Source organism: Hemicordylus capensis, chromosome 3, assembly GCF_027244095.1.
Source record: "Hemicordylus capensis ecotype Gifberg chromosome 3, rHemCap1.1.pri, whole genome shotgun sequence".
NCBI lineage: Eukaryota > Metazoa > Chordata > Lepidosauria > Squamata > Cordylidae > Hemicordylus > Hemicordylus capensis.
In genome coordinates, this window is record NC_069659.1 from 43448703 (window position 1) to 43463634 (window position 14932).

The window sequence follows — 14932 nt, forward strand, 5'->3', positions numbered from 1 at the left end:
TCTGGGCTCAGGATACTTGGGTCCATATGCATTCCATATGAACCTATCTGCACATAAAAATCAGAGGGTTGCTCTGGGTGCCTTGCCATCAGACATAGGCCACATTCACATGTAATGCAAAATCACAGTTAAATGGGACAGAGGTTGGAATTTGTGAATGTCCAAATTCACAGAACCGCCGTTTCACAGCAAAAGCAATCTGCAGTTTTCCTCACCAACCTCCAGTTTGAACCTTTTGTTTGTAGTGAGTTTCTCCACCACAACCTGAGATTTGGGGGAAGCAGTGTTACATCCAGATGTGGATGCTGCCATAACCCGGGATCATGCTCGCTCCATGCCTGTGGCGTTCCTTGCTGGCCACCTCTCTGAGCACTTGCCCCACCCTCTGTCTCTGATTTAATAAAGCAATTGCCCGGCAACAGGATGACAGTATGACCCATTCCAAGCTTGTAAGCCTGTCTAATGGGAAAGTCACATGTGGGCATGCCCTCTTCCCACTCTATCTCTTTTACCCCCAATCCTGGCAATCAGGAAAGAAAGAGGACAGGATGGCAAGTTGGGTACCATGTGTGTTGCAGTACGAAAATGAAGTGATAAAGATGTATGTTCAGAAGCACATGCAGTCATGGTGGCACCATAAACTGGGCAACCAATTAGATTGCTGGGAAGGTAACATTTTGCAGGGCAGCGATATCCGGGGTTGGGTTTAAAAGGCAGCCCCACCCAGGAATTCTTGAATGACTCAGGCCCACTTTTTGTACAATGATATTGGGTAAAGGGGGCCCAGGTCCTTCCCTTGGATTAACATGTGTGGTCCCTAGGCTTACTCATGAGAAGAACCGTCCAGCAGGAGCAGCATTGCCTCCTGTGAAAGGAGATATTCTACATGTGTGATGATGATGGATGCTGCTCCGGAGCGGACTGCTCTCTCATGAGAGTGGAAGGCCATGGGGATACCCATACACAACTCATGAGAAGAGCTGTCCAGGGGGAGTCAGGCAAAATTGCTAATAATGTGTAAAGACAACCCTTCTCCAATGGACCACTCTCTCAGGCCATGGAGACATGCATGTGGGCTGGACGGCAGATGCTACCAAGCCTGGTTGCTTCACACAAAGAAGATGCAGTGGCGGGTACCCTGGCAACACCTCTCCCAATCTTGGCAACTGCCGCAAGGGAGCAGTCCAAGCAGGCCCTCTGCCAGCCCGGTTTCCCATCAGGACATATACATTTTTATTTTTGCCCGGCATGGTGACCCCACTCTCATGGGTTCGCTGGTAACTGGGGCTCTCCTCTCCCACGATTCCCCACAGTGGTCGATCTGCATACACTGCAATGCCAGTCCAAACCTGGGAAATTTGAATGAGTTAAGATCTGTCCCTGGTCCTGGTGTTTCCCGGTGTTTCTCCAGTCTGTCCATCTGGCACTGCCTGGACACTTGAATGCCATGGCCAAGGCTGCCGCCCTGCAGATGTTCTAACGCCTTGCCCACAATCTGGTGACGCAAGTGCTACAAAGCTTTCTGGGATGCAGCCTTGGTGGACCAGGAAGACAGAGGGTCTCCCCTGGCCTGAAAATGGAGGTTGCCAGGCTGTGGTTGGATGAACATCTGTGATGCAATTCATGGTTAGAAAAATTAACTGAGGGATCGGCAACCTCCGGTTTCACATTGCCTGCGAATGTGGTCATATAGTAGGTTGCTGCTTGGGACAGGGCATTCTTCGTAATGGTATGCTGGTCCATGACCATAATAAAGATTGATTGATTGGTAATAGTACCCAAATTGTGGGAAACATTTGTTAAATAAGTCTGCCTCTTTTTCCCAGTAAAATTTAGGCAGTTACTAACAGTGGTATTATTCCAGATGGCAGCTGACATCTTGACTGATAATGCAGAGGTGCAGTGTGCAAACCACCTCTGCAGCTTTTAGTAATGCAGAATTGTGCTTCACACAGGGTAGAATTTTCACATCCCCCCCCCGCTCTCCCTGGAAGCACTCCCTGCGACCCAGAGCTAGGTCCTTGAGGGCTTCATGACCCTACTTTCAGGTCACAGTGAGTGCTTCCGGGGCGGGGGGGGGATCAGTGAAAATTCTCTCCCCTCCATGTGCAGCATGACTCTGCATTACTAAATATCATAGAGGTTGTTAGCACGCTGCACACCTTCATCCTTAGTCAAGATATCAGGGGACAGATGAGTTGCCTGACTGTTTTAATGCTGTAGCTGTATCTTGTTTGGCCTGATGATAATTTGTTGTTGTTGTTGTCTCCAAATGGATTTATTATTTGTGATCATTGTTATATTTCTGTTTTTTGGCATTTTAAAAAAATCAGCATGGATTTTAATGATGATTTTAGTCATCTTAGGACTACAATAAATAGCAAGGGAATTATAAATATTGTAATAGATTAATGAACAGTCATCATTTTCTACCCTTAAGTCAAGCATCAAAAATCTTTAAGATTAGTTCTTTGGGTTCTAAAATAAAGTTAAATATGCAATAGGATAGTTGAGAGATTTCAGCCTGAAGGACAAAGTATGCTCTTACTTGATACCTCTGTCTAAAACTATATAAGAATATGGGCCAAACTGTTAAATGTTTTTGTCAACATGAGCACTAATAAATATTGTTGGTGGAGAAAGCATAATAAAAATGCACTAATACTAATTCCTGGAGTATATGAAAATACTTTGATTATCTACAGGTAAATCAGATACCTTTAGTGGCATACCTTATTTCCTGCATGTATGCCTTGAATGGTTAATTTGATGAAATTGTGGTGTTTTCTTTGTTTTCGATTTGCATTATCTCTAATTTTTATTTCTCAATATCTTTTCCCCCCATTTAAGATCCCAGAGGCTTATTTTATTAGAGATCCTCATACTTTCCTCCTTACAATGGACTTTATTAAGGTATACATGCTGTATTTAGTGCCAAGAAATCTCACAGGCCCTTTGCTGCATGTCCTCACAGGTTAACGTTTTCACATGCATTTCCAGCTACTTGAAAGAGGAATGGTTAGTTGGTTAACTGAAGCATGTTTGAAAGGAGAAGCAAAGCTTGTCTACAAAATACTAACACTTGGATAAGTCTGCAGTCTGGGAGAAGAGCACCCGGTGGATTTTCTGGACTTTTTTTCATGGCTGACTTGGGATATGCTTGCATTGTCAAGGAGTGTGTTGACCTATCTCTTTGATGCATATTGATTATGACAATCACTCTCCTTTCCCTGCAGGCCATGGAGGCACAGATACAGAACTTTGGACAGACGCCATCTCAGTTGCTTATTGAGCCACATCCGCCTCGGAGCTCTGCCATGCACCTGGTGAGATATAACTGCTTGCTGGGAATTTATTTCCTCTGAATCTGAAGATCCTTTATAGGTCATAAAATACCAATTTAAGTAACACTTTCTCTTTATATGTCCTGAGTTCCCCGCAAACACTGTATGTTTCACTCTGTGCAAAAACATTGCATACTACAGTATAGAGGTGAATTTGTGGCTTTTTGACGGTCGCTGGCTTTGTTTTGCCAATTCCTTGCTTCTTCTTTTTTTTTTAACAAGCTCCTATAATCATAAATATGTATTTGATGAATACCGTTGTGAGAAATAAAAAGCCTAGAAGATTTTCTTATGGTGAAGATCATATTGCAAGAAGAGAAGGAAGCATTAGGAAATGATTTATGTGATTCATGAACACTGGCTACTTGTCAGGAGTGAGAAATTGTAGTTCAAATCATGTGGGAAACCTGCCCACTCTCTAGAGAGGACACAGTGTGCACTTTAACTTCAGTTTGAACTCTCAAATCATTCCTAATCCATTCTTTTGTGTATTTATTACAGGAGAAAAACATTACTCAGCTAAATTGGAAACAATGAGATCTGTTTCCATTTTTGTTCTTGATTGGAATGTCTTACTAGTAGGAATTTTCTGTAAAGCTTCAGTAAATTCCAGAGTACAGTATTTTTGAAAGTTTTCATTTTTCTGGTCTTCCATTTCACAAAAAACCAACAGCAAGATAGTATAAGTAATAATTTACCTGGAAATTGAGCTTTATTCTCTTTGATTATTATCACACAAATCTGTCTAAAATCTTTAAACTGTGGTTACATAATTAAAAATCCATTTACATTATTGGATTTAAAGGCAATGTTACTACAAATCTTAGGAATAATCTCAGTATACCCGAAAACATGTCTCACATGGAATGCCCTCCTCTTCTTCCTTGACTTGTACTCATATTTCATATTTTAAATGTTTTATTTGTTGTGCTGGAATACAGAAATGAAAACGGCTGCTTATTCATATGTGTGACCCCTAGATGAAGAGCCCATTGATGGATGTAAATGGACATGAGCAGGCACACTGGGGCATATTTATTTTCTTTCCCAAAAGCCGCTACACAAATGTGCATGCAGAAAGCATCCTGCATGAGGAGCTTCTTATTTAAACCCCAGCAATTTGGAATGCATTGTGAATTGAGTCATCCTGTTTGGGAAAGAAATTTTAAACAGCCCATTGTGCAAATAAAAGTGGAGCATGAACACCCCTAGACTAGGGACTGTGATTTTTATCCTGAACACTGGATATACATATGGATATTGTAGTTCAGCTCAGGGTATAAGAAACACAGAACTGCCATTTTGGAATTCCCCCTGCACCATGCAGTACAACTTGTTCCATGCCCTGATGCCATTAGGCTATGTGTTTTCCTGCCTCTGCTTCACATTATTGGTAACTAATGGCAGGGACCGGCAAATGTGTAGAGATTGGCCTGTTGTTGTACTACATTTTTTGGAGGAGGTGACCTTTTTATGGGGCGGCCATTTTCAGCAGCAGGCTTGTGTTACTTCTTATAATGTGTTGCTTTCCCCTCAGTGCCACTGATATCAGTTTTGCTATTGACTTTTATACAGCTATATATGTGTAGAATTCAGTTCCTCCCAGTTTTATTTCAACCACTGTGTTATATAGTATATAAACCTTATGGATGACTTAAGTGGTGCTTATATTTGACTGACATCTTTAGTTTATGAAGTATAATAACCATTTCACTGAGATTTTCTTTCTGTTAATGCTGACTTTGTCATTTCATACCCTGTAATGATAACCTAATGGACCTAAACCATGCCTCTTCTCTGTTTGCCCTTGTGTACCACTCCGGTAATAGCTTTGCTAATTTTGCTGTCTTGTATTTGTAGTGTAGATGTGGAGATAGCATTGTTTCCCCCCGTATGTGCAAATACTTCCTGGCTCTCTTAACCTTATTTTCCCCTCAGACCTCCTCACTAATTGTGTTATCCCTTCTGTTTTCTTCTGCTCTCTTCTCCTTTCTACTCAACAGTGTTTCCTTCCACAGAGTCCACTTATGTTTAAAGATCAGATGCAGCAGGATGTAATAATGGTTCTCAAATTTCCATCAAATTCTCCTGTCACACATGTGGCGGCCAACACGCTTCCCCACCTTACCATTCCTGCCGTGGTAACCGTGACTTGCAGCCGCCTTTTTGCAGTGAATAGATGGCACAACACAGTAGGTATGTGCTCCTTTTGAGATTGTGTGTTCAGCTTTACACAAGGAGTGGATGCTTTTAGTTTCAAATGGATTTGCTTTTGACTGGTACACATTACACAAAAATCTTTTAGAAAATATTTCCCAGCGCATAAAGCTTCTTTTTTTTCTACAGTTCCACTCCATCTCTAAAAGCATCACTGAGGCAGTTAGCTGGCATCTCATTATATTGGAATTTGTTCTAAATATACCGTCTCGTCTTGCTTTAAATTCCATGTTACAGCCCCAATGATTGGGCAGTAGACTGCAGATCATTCCACTAGGTTGCGTGTAAATAACAATTGTGTATGGCTAAGGCCAAACTTGATATGACAGAGATAGCCATGTATGTTTATTCACATGTCTGCCACGTTCAAGTATAAAGCAAGGGCTGTGGTTCAAGAGTCTGCTGTGAAACTCAAGAGAGACACATAGATGGGAACTCTCGCTGACTTATTTTCCTGCATTTTGCCACTTCAGGCACTTTTCTCTCCAACTTGACTCACTTCCAGTATGAAGTTGGTTTTCTCTCCAACTTGACTCACTTCACAGTTGGGCTGTGAGAAAAGTGCCTGAAGCAACAGAGTCTGGGGATACTTCCCCCACCAGCACACCTCTTATGATATAAAAACTATACCCCGCCCCCCGCAACCTTTAACTGCACAGGGGCACATATATGAACCAAGGAGTATAGCAAGGTTGCAGTGGGCCCCTGGGACAAGAAGTGAAGATGAGCCTCTGCCCCTTCCAACTTTCTTCCTAAGAGAGGGAGCAAAGAGCAAACTGTCACTCAGCCAGTGGGGGTGGGGGGTTCCATCAGGGTGCTCTAGGGACATTTGACGCCCTTGTTAAATTGTAGCTACACCCCTGATATAAAGAGCAAACATGGCTGCCTAATGTTTGACCCCCATATACAGAAATATATGAAACAAACGATAAAATAGGAAAGGGGGGAAAGCAGGTAGGTATCACACAAGCAACAGTACAGTAAGAAGAGAAGGGAAACAGGGAGATGAACAGCATAATGGAAGGAGGAGGAGGTGGCAAAGGCAAGAAGGATTCTAGGCTGCACAGAATGAAGGGAGGTATCTGCCTACCATCTTCCCTGCAGCCAGCCAGTCCGCACGTTGTCCCTGCCACAAGCATCTTCCCAATTCTACTCTCGTGCCTGCTGTCCAATCTCTTGCCCATCATAAGGTTGCATTATGTAAGGGAATGCATTCTAGATATATGAAAACTAAAGAAAACAAGGAAAAGTACAAAACATCATCACTGGCACTCTGTCCAGAGCAGAGGTAAACTGGCAGCCATACCTTTGCTTAAGATGGAACATGGCCAAGAAAGGATGTAAAGAAGGTAGTTTCCCATTGAATCACATCGTTGCCATGTGAGATAGAGGACAGGAAACTGCACCTTACCAGGTCACCACAGAGCACTTGATGTAGTAAGATCTCCATCCTCCTCTTCCTCCTTCTCCATGCTCAGTTTATTGACAGGAAACTATGCTGGGCTTAGGGTAGGTAGGTAGGGAGGCTGCTGCATATTTTAAAAGATGCATTTTGCTAGTTTTAAAATAATTATGCACAGTTCTTGGTTTCTCACTTTTGTGTGATTAAAAGCAGGAGACCATCTTTCCCAACTGGCATAGTTCATAAATTTATGGCAGTAGAAATGCTCAAAGTAAAGATGCACCCTCCATAAAAGGTGTGTGGATTTGTGTGCATGCTGTGAAATGCTATACAAGAAGTTGCATCTGGAGGGAACTTGAGGGAGATAAATTTAGGAATTATGATCATCCCACAGTAGAGTCCCATCCTGGTGAGGTAACATAACACATGCATGCCTCTTGTTAGCTTTATCTCATTTTTATTATTTAGGCCTCAGGGGAGCCCCAGGATATTCTTTGGATCAAGCTCATCATCTTCCTATTGAAATGGATCCATTGATTGGTATGTCAAAGAATAAAATGTAGCTATTTATTAGAAATGAATGTGTTCAAATGTGATTGATTATGCTGTGTGTTTATCATTCATCCATTCAATTTATATACTGCCCTTCCTAAAGTGACTCGGGGCAGGTTACATTAAAATAAAAAACACATTTAAAATGTTTTAAAACCATTTAAACCAGATTAAAATTAAAACTAGATATCATTTAAAGCCAGGCTTAAAAGATGGCTCTTTAAGGCTCTCCTGAAGGCCTTCAAGGGAGACAATCCTCTTATATCCACAGAGAGCATGTTCCACAACCTAGAGGTGACAACAGAAAAGGCCTAACGCCGGGTCACCACCAGATGAACTGGTGGCACCCAAAGACGGACCCCTCCTGATGATCTCAGTGAGCGGTGGGGATCTTGTAGAGAAAGGCACTCTCTCAGGTAACCCCAATCTAAGGTATTCAGGGCTTACAAGGTAATAACCAGCACTTTGTACTTTGCCTGGAAACATATCGGCAGCCAGTGCAACTGTTTAAGAACAGGCATAATGTGGTCTCTCCAGGATACCCCAGAGATCAATCTGGCTGCCGCATTTTGAACTAATTGAAGTTTCCAAACTATGTACAAAGGCAGCCCTACATAGAGCACATTAGTCCACACCGCAAAGACCTTTGCGATGAATACAACTACAGAGAAAGGAGCAGGAAACTGTACGCAGTTTCACAGAATTAAAAAGTACCATTATTAATGTCAAAGAAATCGAAATGTAAGAAGATGTCAGTAAAAACACTCAAAGATGCACCCGTCACAAAAGAGGCACCCTTCATAAAGGGTGTGTGGGCTTGTGTGCATGCTGTGAAGTGCTATACTTTGCCAAATGAGAAGCCGCATCTCGAGGGGACTTGAGGGAGATAAAATTAGGAATTATGATCATTCCACAGTAGAGTCCCATCTTGGTGAGGTAAAATAACACATGCATGCTACTTGTTAGTTTTTTCTCATTTTTATTATTTAGGCCTCAGGGAGCCCCAGGATCAGTCCAAGAATCCAGACCTTTCACCAGAGCATATAGTCAACAGCCCTCTCCAATTTTTTTTTGCCTTTAGTATCTGGAGTCAGGAGTGTGCTGCTGATTTCTGAATGTGAATGTTCATAGGAAGCTGCCATATACTTAGTCAGACCATTGATCCATCTAGCTCAGTATTGTCTTCACAGACTGGCAGTGGCTTCTCCAAGGTTGCAGGCAGGAATCTCTCTCATCTCTATCTTGGAGAAGCCAGAGACAGAACTTGGAACCTTCTGCTCTTCCCAGAGCACCTCCATCCCCTGAGGGGAATATCTTACAGTGCTGCTCACACATCAAGTCTCCCATTCAAATGCAACCAGGGCAGACCCTGCTTAGCTAAGGGGACAAGTCATGCTTGCTACCACAAGACCAGCTCTCCTCCTTGCTCTCCTCCTTCCTTTTAGCTACCATGGCCCTTGATAGACCTGTCATCCATGAACTCACTTCATACCCTTTTAAAGCCATCTCAGTAGTCATTACTACACCTTTCAGCGGGGAATTGCCTAAGCTAATTATGCACTGTGCAAAGAATGACTTTTTTTCCATTTCCTTCAGCCAATAACTCTGGTGTGAACAAACGGCAGATTACGGACCTTGTGGATCAAAGCATTCAGATCAATGCTCATTGTTTTGTGGTCACAGCTGATAATCGCTACATTCTTATCTGTGGTTTTTGGGACAAGAGTTTTCGAGTTTATTCAACAGAAACAGGTAGAATTTGCCACACAATCCTATTTTTATCCTCTTGCATTATGCAAGTATTATGTGAAAGCTAATATAGACTGTGTCACCTAATTGATTGTTTTTAAAAGTTGTATAGAAAATGCTGTTATATACACAACAGCTGGCATACTGCACTATGTTCTGTGTGTCTTTTAACTAAACATGCACACAGTTGCACAAGAGTACTCTTGTACAAATAAATGAAATTGTGCAAACAGAGTTGCATGATGGCTGGCCATTGGAAATAATAGCTGTCTATCATGCAACTCTGTGCAATTTTGTGCAAACAGAATGCTTGCTGGTGATGTAATTTCATGGTGATACCAAGTGGATGTGGAATCCAATTCACTGAGGGTTATGAAAACAATTTTTAGGATAAGAGGAGGGAACCCCGAAGGTGGAATGGTTTTCCTTTACGTTCAGATATTGTGGGAAAGAGCTTTTATACAAATTATATGTCTCAATGCCATTATAATGCAATTTGTTAAATAGAAAAAGAGGTAATATGTCCATCACACTAGTGAATTGTTTTTAGGATTGCCGTTCTCCTTTCTGTACCTAGTGCAGCCTGCACATACAACTCTCCAACTTCTAGTGAGTTAGTAAAATCTAAGGTCAGATCCTTTGTATACTGCAGACACTGGCATCAATTGTATAGTCCAGAATTGGGTCTTTTAAAAGACTTGATGCATTTTTAAATGTTAAAAAGTCTTTTTATTGGTATTTTGTATTTAAATTTGCTTTCTTTCATTTGTATTCCTATATTCTGAACCACAAAAATCAGGAAGACATCATTTCTTTGTTGCAGGCAAACTAACTCAGATTGTGTTTGGCCACTGGGATGTAGTCACTTGTCTCGCCAGATCAGAATCTTATATCGGTGGGGATTGCTACATAGTCTCTGGCTCTCGTGATGCTACATTACTGCTGTGGTATTGGAGTGGCCGACATCATATCATTGGTGACAATCCAAATAGCAGTAAGTTCATTAACATCTTTGTATTTGTTCTTTCTTTTTATATTTAGCACTTCTTCTTTCAGCTCCAGTCTTGGCATTTAGAATTTTAAGAAGAATCTGTGTGCAGACTGTAAGCATAATTGTATAGTGCTAATCAATTCTTGTAGGTTGTAAGTTTGTTTATGATGTTTAATTAGTTGTAAAGCAGTCAAGAAATGCAAGTTGTAAACAATTGTGTTGGAAACAGTATGCAGAATATTATAGAGCTGGCTGTTTTGGGAAGACAAAACAAACTGAAACAGAACTTGAGTGTTATGCAAGACTTGTCTTCTAAATAACTCCCCCAAATTGTGTCCAAGAACACTCCATATAAAGGCACAATCCTATGGCTGTTCATCCAAGCATTTTTGAGTACTTGTAACATCCTGTTATTTCAGCATTAACTAAATTGCTTCGGTGGGAGTGACTAGCCATACATGCCCTTTGGGATCTGTGATTGGACTATTATTGGATCATGATTCACATACTTACCTCAAAAGGCCCACTTCTGATTTTGCTCACAAAGGGTCATAAGTGCTGAAGTCATCTGCTAAAGGTGCTTCTTTTTGCTTGCTTGCTTTTGGTTTTCATTCCGTATAAAAACAGAAACTTACTTGATTTGACAGTTTTCCAATTTAGATTTTAGGGACTGAAAGTCAGATTAATGTTGCACATGCCGAATAATGTTTTGTGCATGATACACGGGAGGAGTTGGGGTGTGCACACAACTAGAAAACCCGGTTTGGTTTGAGTAGAACCAGACTCGAACCGAACCAGCTCTGGTCTGGTTTTGTGCTCACTAGCACCTGGCCCAGTAAGTCACTAGCCTGAACTGGTTCGGGCCTGGCTCAGGGTGGGGGGCACGGGGTGCTGCCACAGGGGGTTCCTGATGTTCCCAATACCCCCACTGGCCTCCCACTGATCTCAAATGGCCATTTCTGGCTGTTTTCAGCCCGTTCCAGGCCTCACTGCGCTGGCCGTGGCCATTATGCAGTATGCCGTGCATGCACACTGGCCTCCAAAATGGTCACTACCAGCGCAGAAAGGTACGGAATGGGACAAAAATGGCCCTAAACAGGCCGTTTGAGACCAGGGGAGGCCAGTGTGGGGAGGGGGAACATCAGGAGACACACACACACGCAGCAGTACCCCCCAAGGCCACAGTGGTGGTAAGTCCACAATTTTTCATTTAAAAAAAAAACCAGCCTGGCCCCAGGAGTTCGGCTTGACCTCAAGCCAAACTTGGCCCAGTCTTGCTCAAGGGCAAGCCCTCAAGCTGGGCCAGTTGAGTGAAAGTTGGGCTTGACATTGAGCCAGCTCACACATCCCTAGGAGGGGTAGATCTCCCCTTCCTTCTGCAACCCTCTGTGCTCCCGGAAATATGTCCCTGAGAGTTCCAGGGCTGCTCCACTGTTTCACATGTGAAATGTAATTTGCCTAGTACAATATTCATGTGGATGTTGGCCAGCGTTTTTCGTTTTGTTGTTGATCTATTAATTGATATTTTAGAATCTGTGATTGTTTACATTTGTAAACTGCTTTGAGCACTGATAGTATAAATGTGAGGCTTACCTATTAATAATTTAAAATAGAAGTATATGCTTAATTTAGAACTTCCTCCAGTTCCTATAGGATCTTGTTTGTTAGTGACTAGCTATAAGATGTTGCTATACTAATAGTGTTCTTGTTGTTATAATGTAAGCTTCATAGTCATGAGATATGTTTGTGAGATAGAACTGAAACGTAGGGCTCTGCTTTTCTGTATATGTCGTCATGAGATCACACATGTATTATATATAATGTATGTCCTCAGAATAAGAATAACCTATGGAGTTATTTAATTTTAATCAATCAGTGTATGAGGCCAAGTAGAAATGAGTTCATACTGCTTCTTCCCCTTTCAGGCTTATCAACATTTTGTTAGTGCTGAAAGTCAGTCCCTCAAAAGGCCTAACATCTACATCTGTGTAATTATATTTGTGTCCCACTATTTTAGCATCTGCTAATCTATAATACAAATTATTATCATGATCCAGCCAGAGTTAATCACATCGAAATCCCATAAGTTTAATCAGAAAAGTTAAGCACATCCTTTCTCATTGAAATTAGGGTTGTGCATTTTGTTTGTTTTTTCTGTTTTGCTTTTGGCCCGAATCCTAAATACCCCCTTTTTGTCCTTTGTTCGAAACCAGGCAATCCGAAACATCCCAATTTTGTTCTTTGTTCGAAATTGCAAAATCCGAATCCGAAATGTTTTGGATTTTAAAAAATGGCCCCAGGGAAAAACTAGTAGGTGGGGGTGGTAGTGCCCAATGAGTGGAAACTAGCACCCAAATTTCAGAGGAATTGAGCAAAGGGCTGGGTTTTGGTGAATTTTTGAAGTATAGGATTTTTCCCTTAGGGAGGAATTGAGGTTTTTGCAAAAGTATAGCTTCATGTTGGGGGGAAAGGGGTGGCCCAGAGTAGGGTGGGTGGTAGTGCCCAGTGAGGGCAAGGAAGCTGCCAGAATTATTTCAAAGGAATTGGGCAGAAGGCTGATTTTTCAAGATGTAATGGAGTTTGCATGTCTGTAAAGTTCTTCCCCATAGGGAATGATGGACCTCCATAATTCCTGCCCCATAACTGCACTTGGGGGGCACCAGGGTGGCCCAGAGCGAGTGGTGGTGTAGACCACAAAGGGTGCCAACTACCCCCATGGGTTGCTAATCCATGGGGTACTGGGTTCTGTTGTTTCTGAGATGTTTTGAGTGTAGATTCAGATTCTCTGGTAGCATATGAGAGTGGATTCATGGTTCGTCATTGAAAATCTCATATGCTACCAGAGAATCTACACTCAGAACACCTCAGAAACAACAGAACCCAGCACCCCATGGGTTAGCAACCCATGGGGGTGGTTGGCACCCTATGTGCACTACACCACCACTCACTCCTGGCCACCCCAGTGCCCCCCAGGTGGAGTTATGGGTCTGCTGAAAACTCCATTATTTGGAAAAAATCAGGCAGATTTCCAAAGGTCATGCACATCCACATCTCCCCCGCCCGAAATGCAATTGATCTACACACAACAGTGTGAAACAACAACAATGAAATGCACACTGCCCCACTGGCCAATGAGGGTAAAATTTACCCTTAAATTTGCTTAAAAGGAATAAAGAGGCAATTGCCAGCAGATCAGCCCATGCTTTCGCTGGCCAATCTGCAGGCTGGAAGGGCTGGAAATTCAAACAGATGTCAAAACTAAAAATGGAGACTGAAGGAGAAAGACTTTCTGCGATTGCAAAATGGAGTTCCAAAACAACAAAACATTTTGTATCCAAAACAGGGACGTTTTGTTTTGGCTACAAAATTTTCTGTTTTGAGCACTGGGTGTTTTGTTTTGGCTACAAAACAGCCAAAATGGCCTGTTTTGTTCACAAAATGTTTTGTATCTGAAATGAAACGCACATCCCTAATTGAAATCAATGGAACTGCAAATGCTTAACTTGGCTGAATTCTTTTGCACCCAGAACCCTAAGAAAGACAGGACAAGCATGTATGGATGAAACTAGGGCCACTTTTTAATTGATAACATAACTGGGCAAGGATCTGCAATCAACATAACATCAACATAACACACATAACCTAGAGTACGGGCACTCCACCCTTGCTGGATGCCGGCACACCACCCAACAGCGACGGCACAATAGCCAATTGGTCAGGTCACCCCACGTGACCTGCAGGAAAGATGGCTACATGCCCATCCTGTCCCTGTGGTCCAAGCGCAAAGGTCGCCCCCGCCCCCGCCACACCAGCTGTTGACAGGAGGGATTAGTATTTTGTCTAAGTCATGTATAAATGTTCTGTTTTGATTGTTTCTGTTCAGGCATAATCCTCTACAGAATAATTATTTTTGTAAGGTTTGAGAGAAGGTATTGTGAATTGCTGAAATGTTCTTATCAGCTGGTTGGCAACTATCCCTTTTCAGAAGTAGATGTGTTTGCAGCATTCCTCTGGGTGAAACCTAAGATGAACTGTTTTTTTCTGTAGGCAGTAATATAGGGAATCAAACATGTCCAACATCTGTGTCATCCTCTAGATCTTATAGGCAGAATGCAGGAGAAGGGAAGCTGGCTTGGCTTTAGGGGCTTGCTAAAAGATGTTTATCTTCTGCCTGATGGGACCTCACTCTAGTTTCTTTGTCAGGATGAACTCTCTCTTCTCCCCAGAGATGAAGTCACAAGGCAGTGTGTGCAGCAGATCTATTTATGCTGCATTTCTCCTATCACAGTGTCAGCAAGTATATACTATCCCTGCTAACTTGGCAAAGAAGCACCTTTTAACGTGGTGATTCTCTTTATATAGCAGGGGGAGAGCAACTGGCCCTATCCACCCCCAGCACAGTACCTCCAGTGACTGTTGCTGGGGTCTATCTTATGTTTCTTTTTAGATTGTGAGCCCTTTAGGGATACGGATCCATCTTATTTATTTCTTATGTATTTATTATTTCTCTGTGTAAACCACCCTGAACCATTTTTGGAAGGGCGGTATAGAAATTGAATGAATGAATAAATAAATAAATAAATAAATAAATAAATAAATAAATAGGTTCTTCATGAAGTGGGCCATCGTAGTAGAGCACCTGCTTTGCATGCAGAAGTTCCCATTTCAATACCTGGC

General features: G+C 42.2%; 1 protein-coding gene across 11 annotated transcripts in view; it reads left to right on the forward strand.

Annotated features, from left to right (window-relative positions):
- The window catches only part of NBEA (neurobeachin), a 670094-nt gene that overhangs the window by 640315 nt on the left and 14847 nt on the right, over window positions 1–14932 (forward strand). For 5 of the 11 annotated variants that reach the window (XM_053311837.1, XM_053311835.1, XM_053311843.1 and 2 more), the window contains 5 exons: window positions 3237–3326; window positions 5348–5540; window positions 7432–7503; window positions 9112–9267; window positions 10064–10258. In XM_053311837.1, coding sequence (XP_053167812.1) covers window positions 3237–3326; window positions 5348–5540; window positions 7432–7503; window positions 9112–9267; window positions 10064–10258 — 706 coding nt within the window. The remainder of the gene's footprint in view (window positions 1–3236; window positions 3327–5347; window positions 5541–7431; window positions 7504–9111; window positions 9268–10063; window positions 10259–14932) is intronic. The other 6 variants (XM_053311838.1, XM_053311841.1, XM_053311844.1 and 3 more) reach the window with 3 other exon arrangements.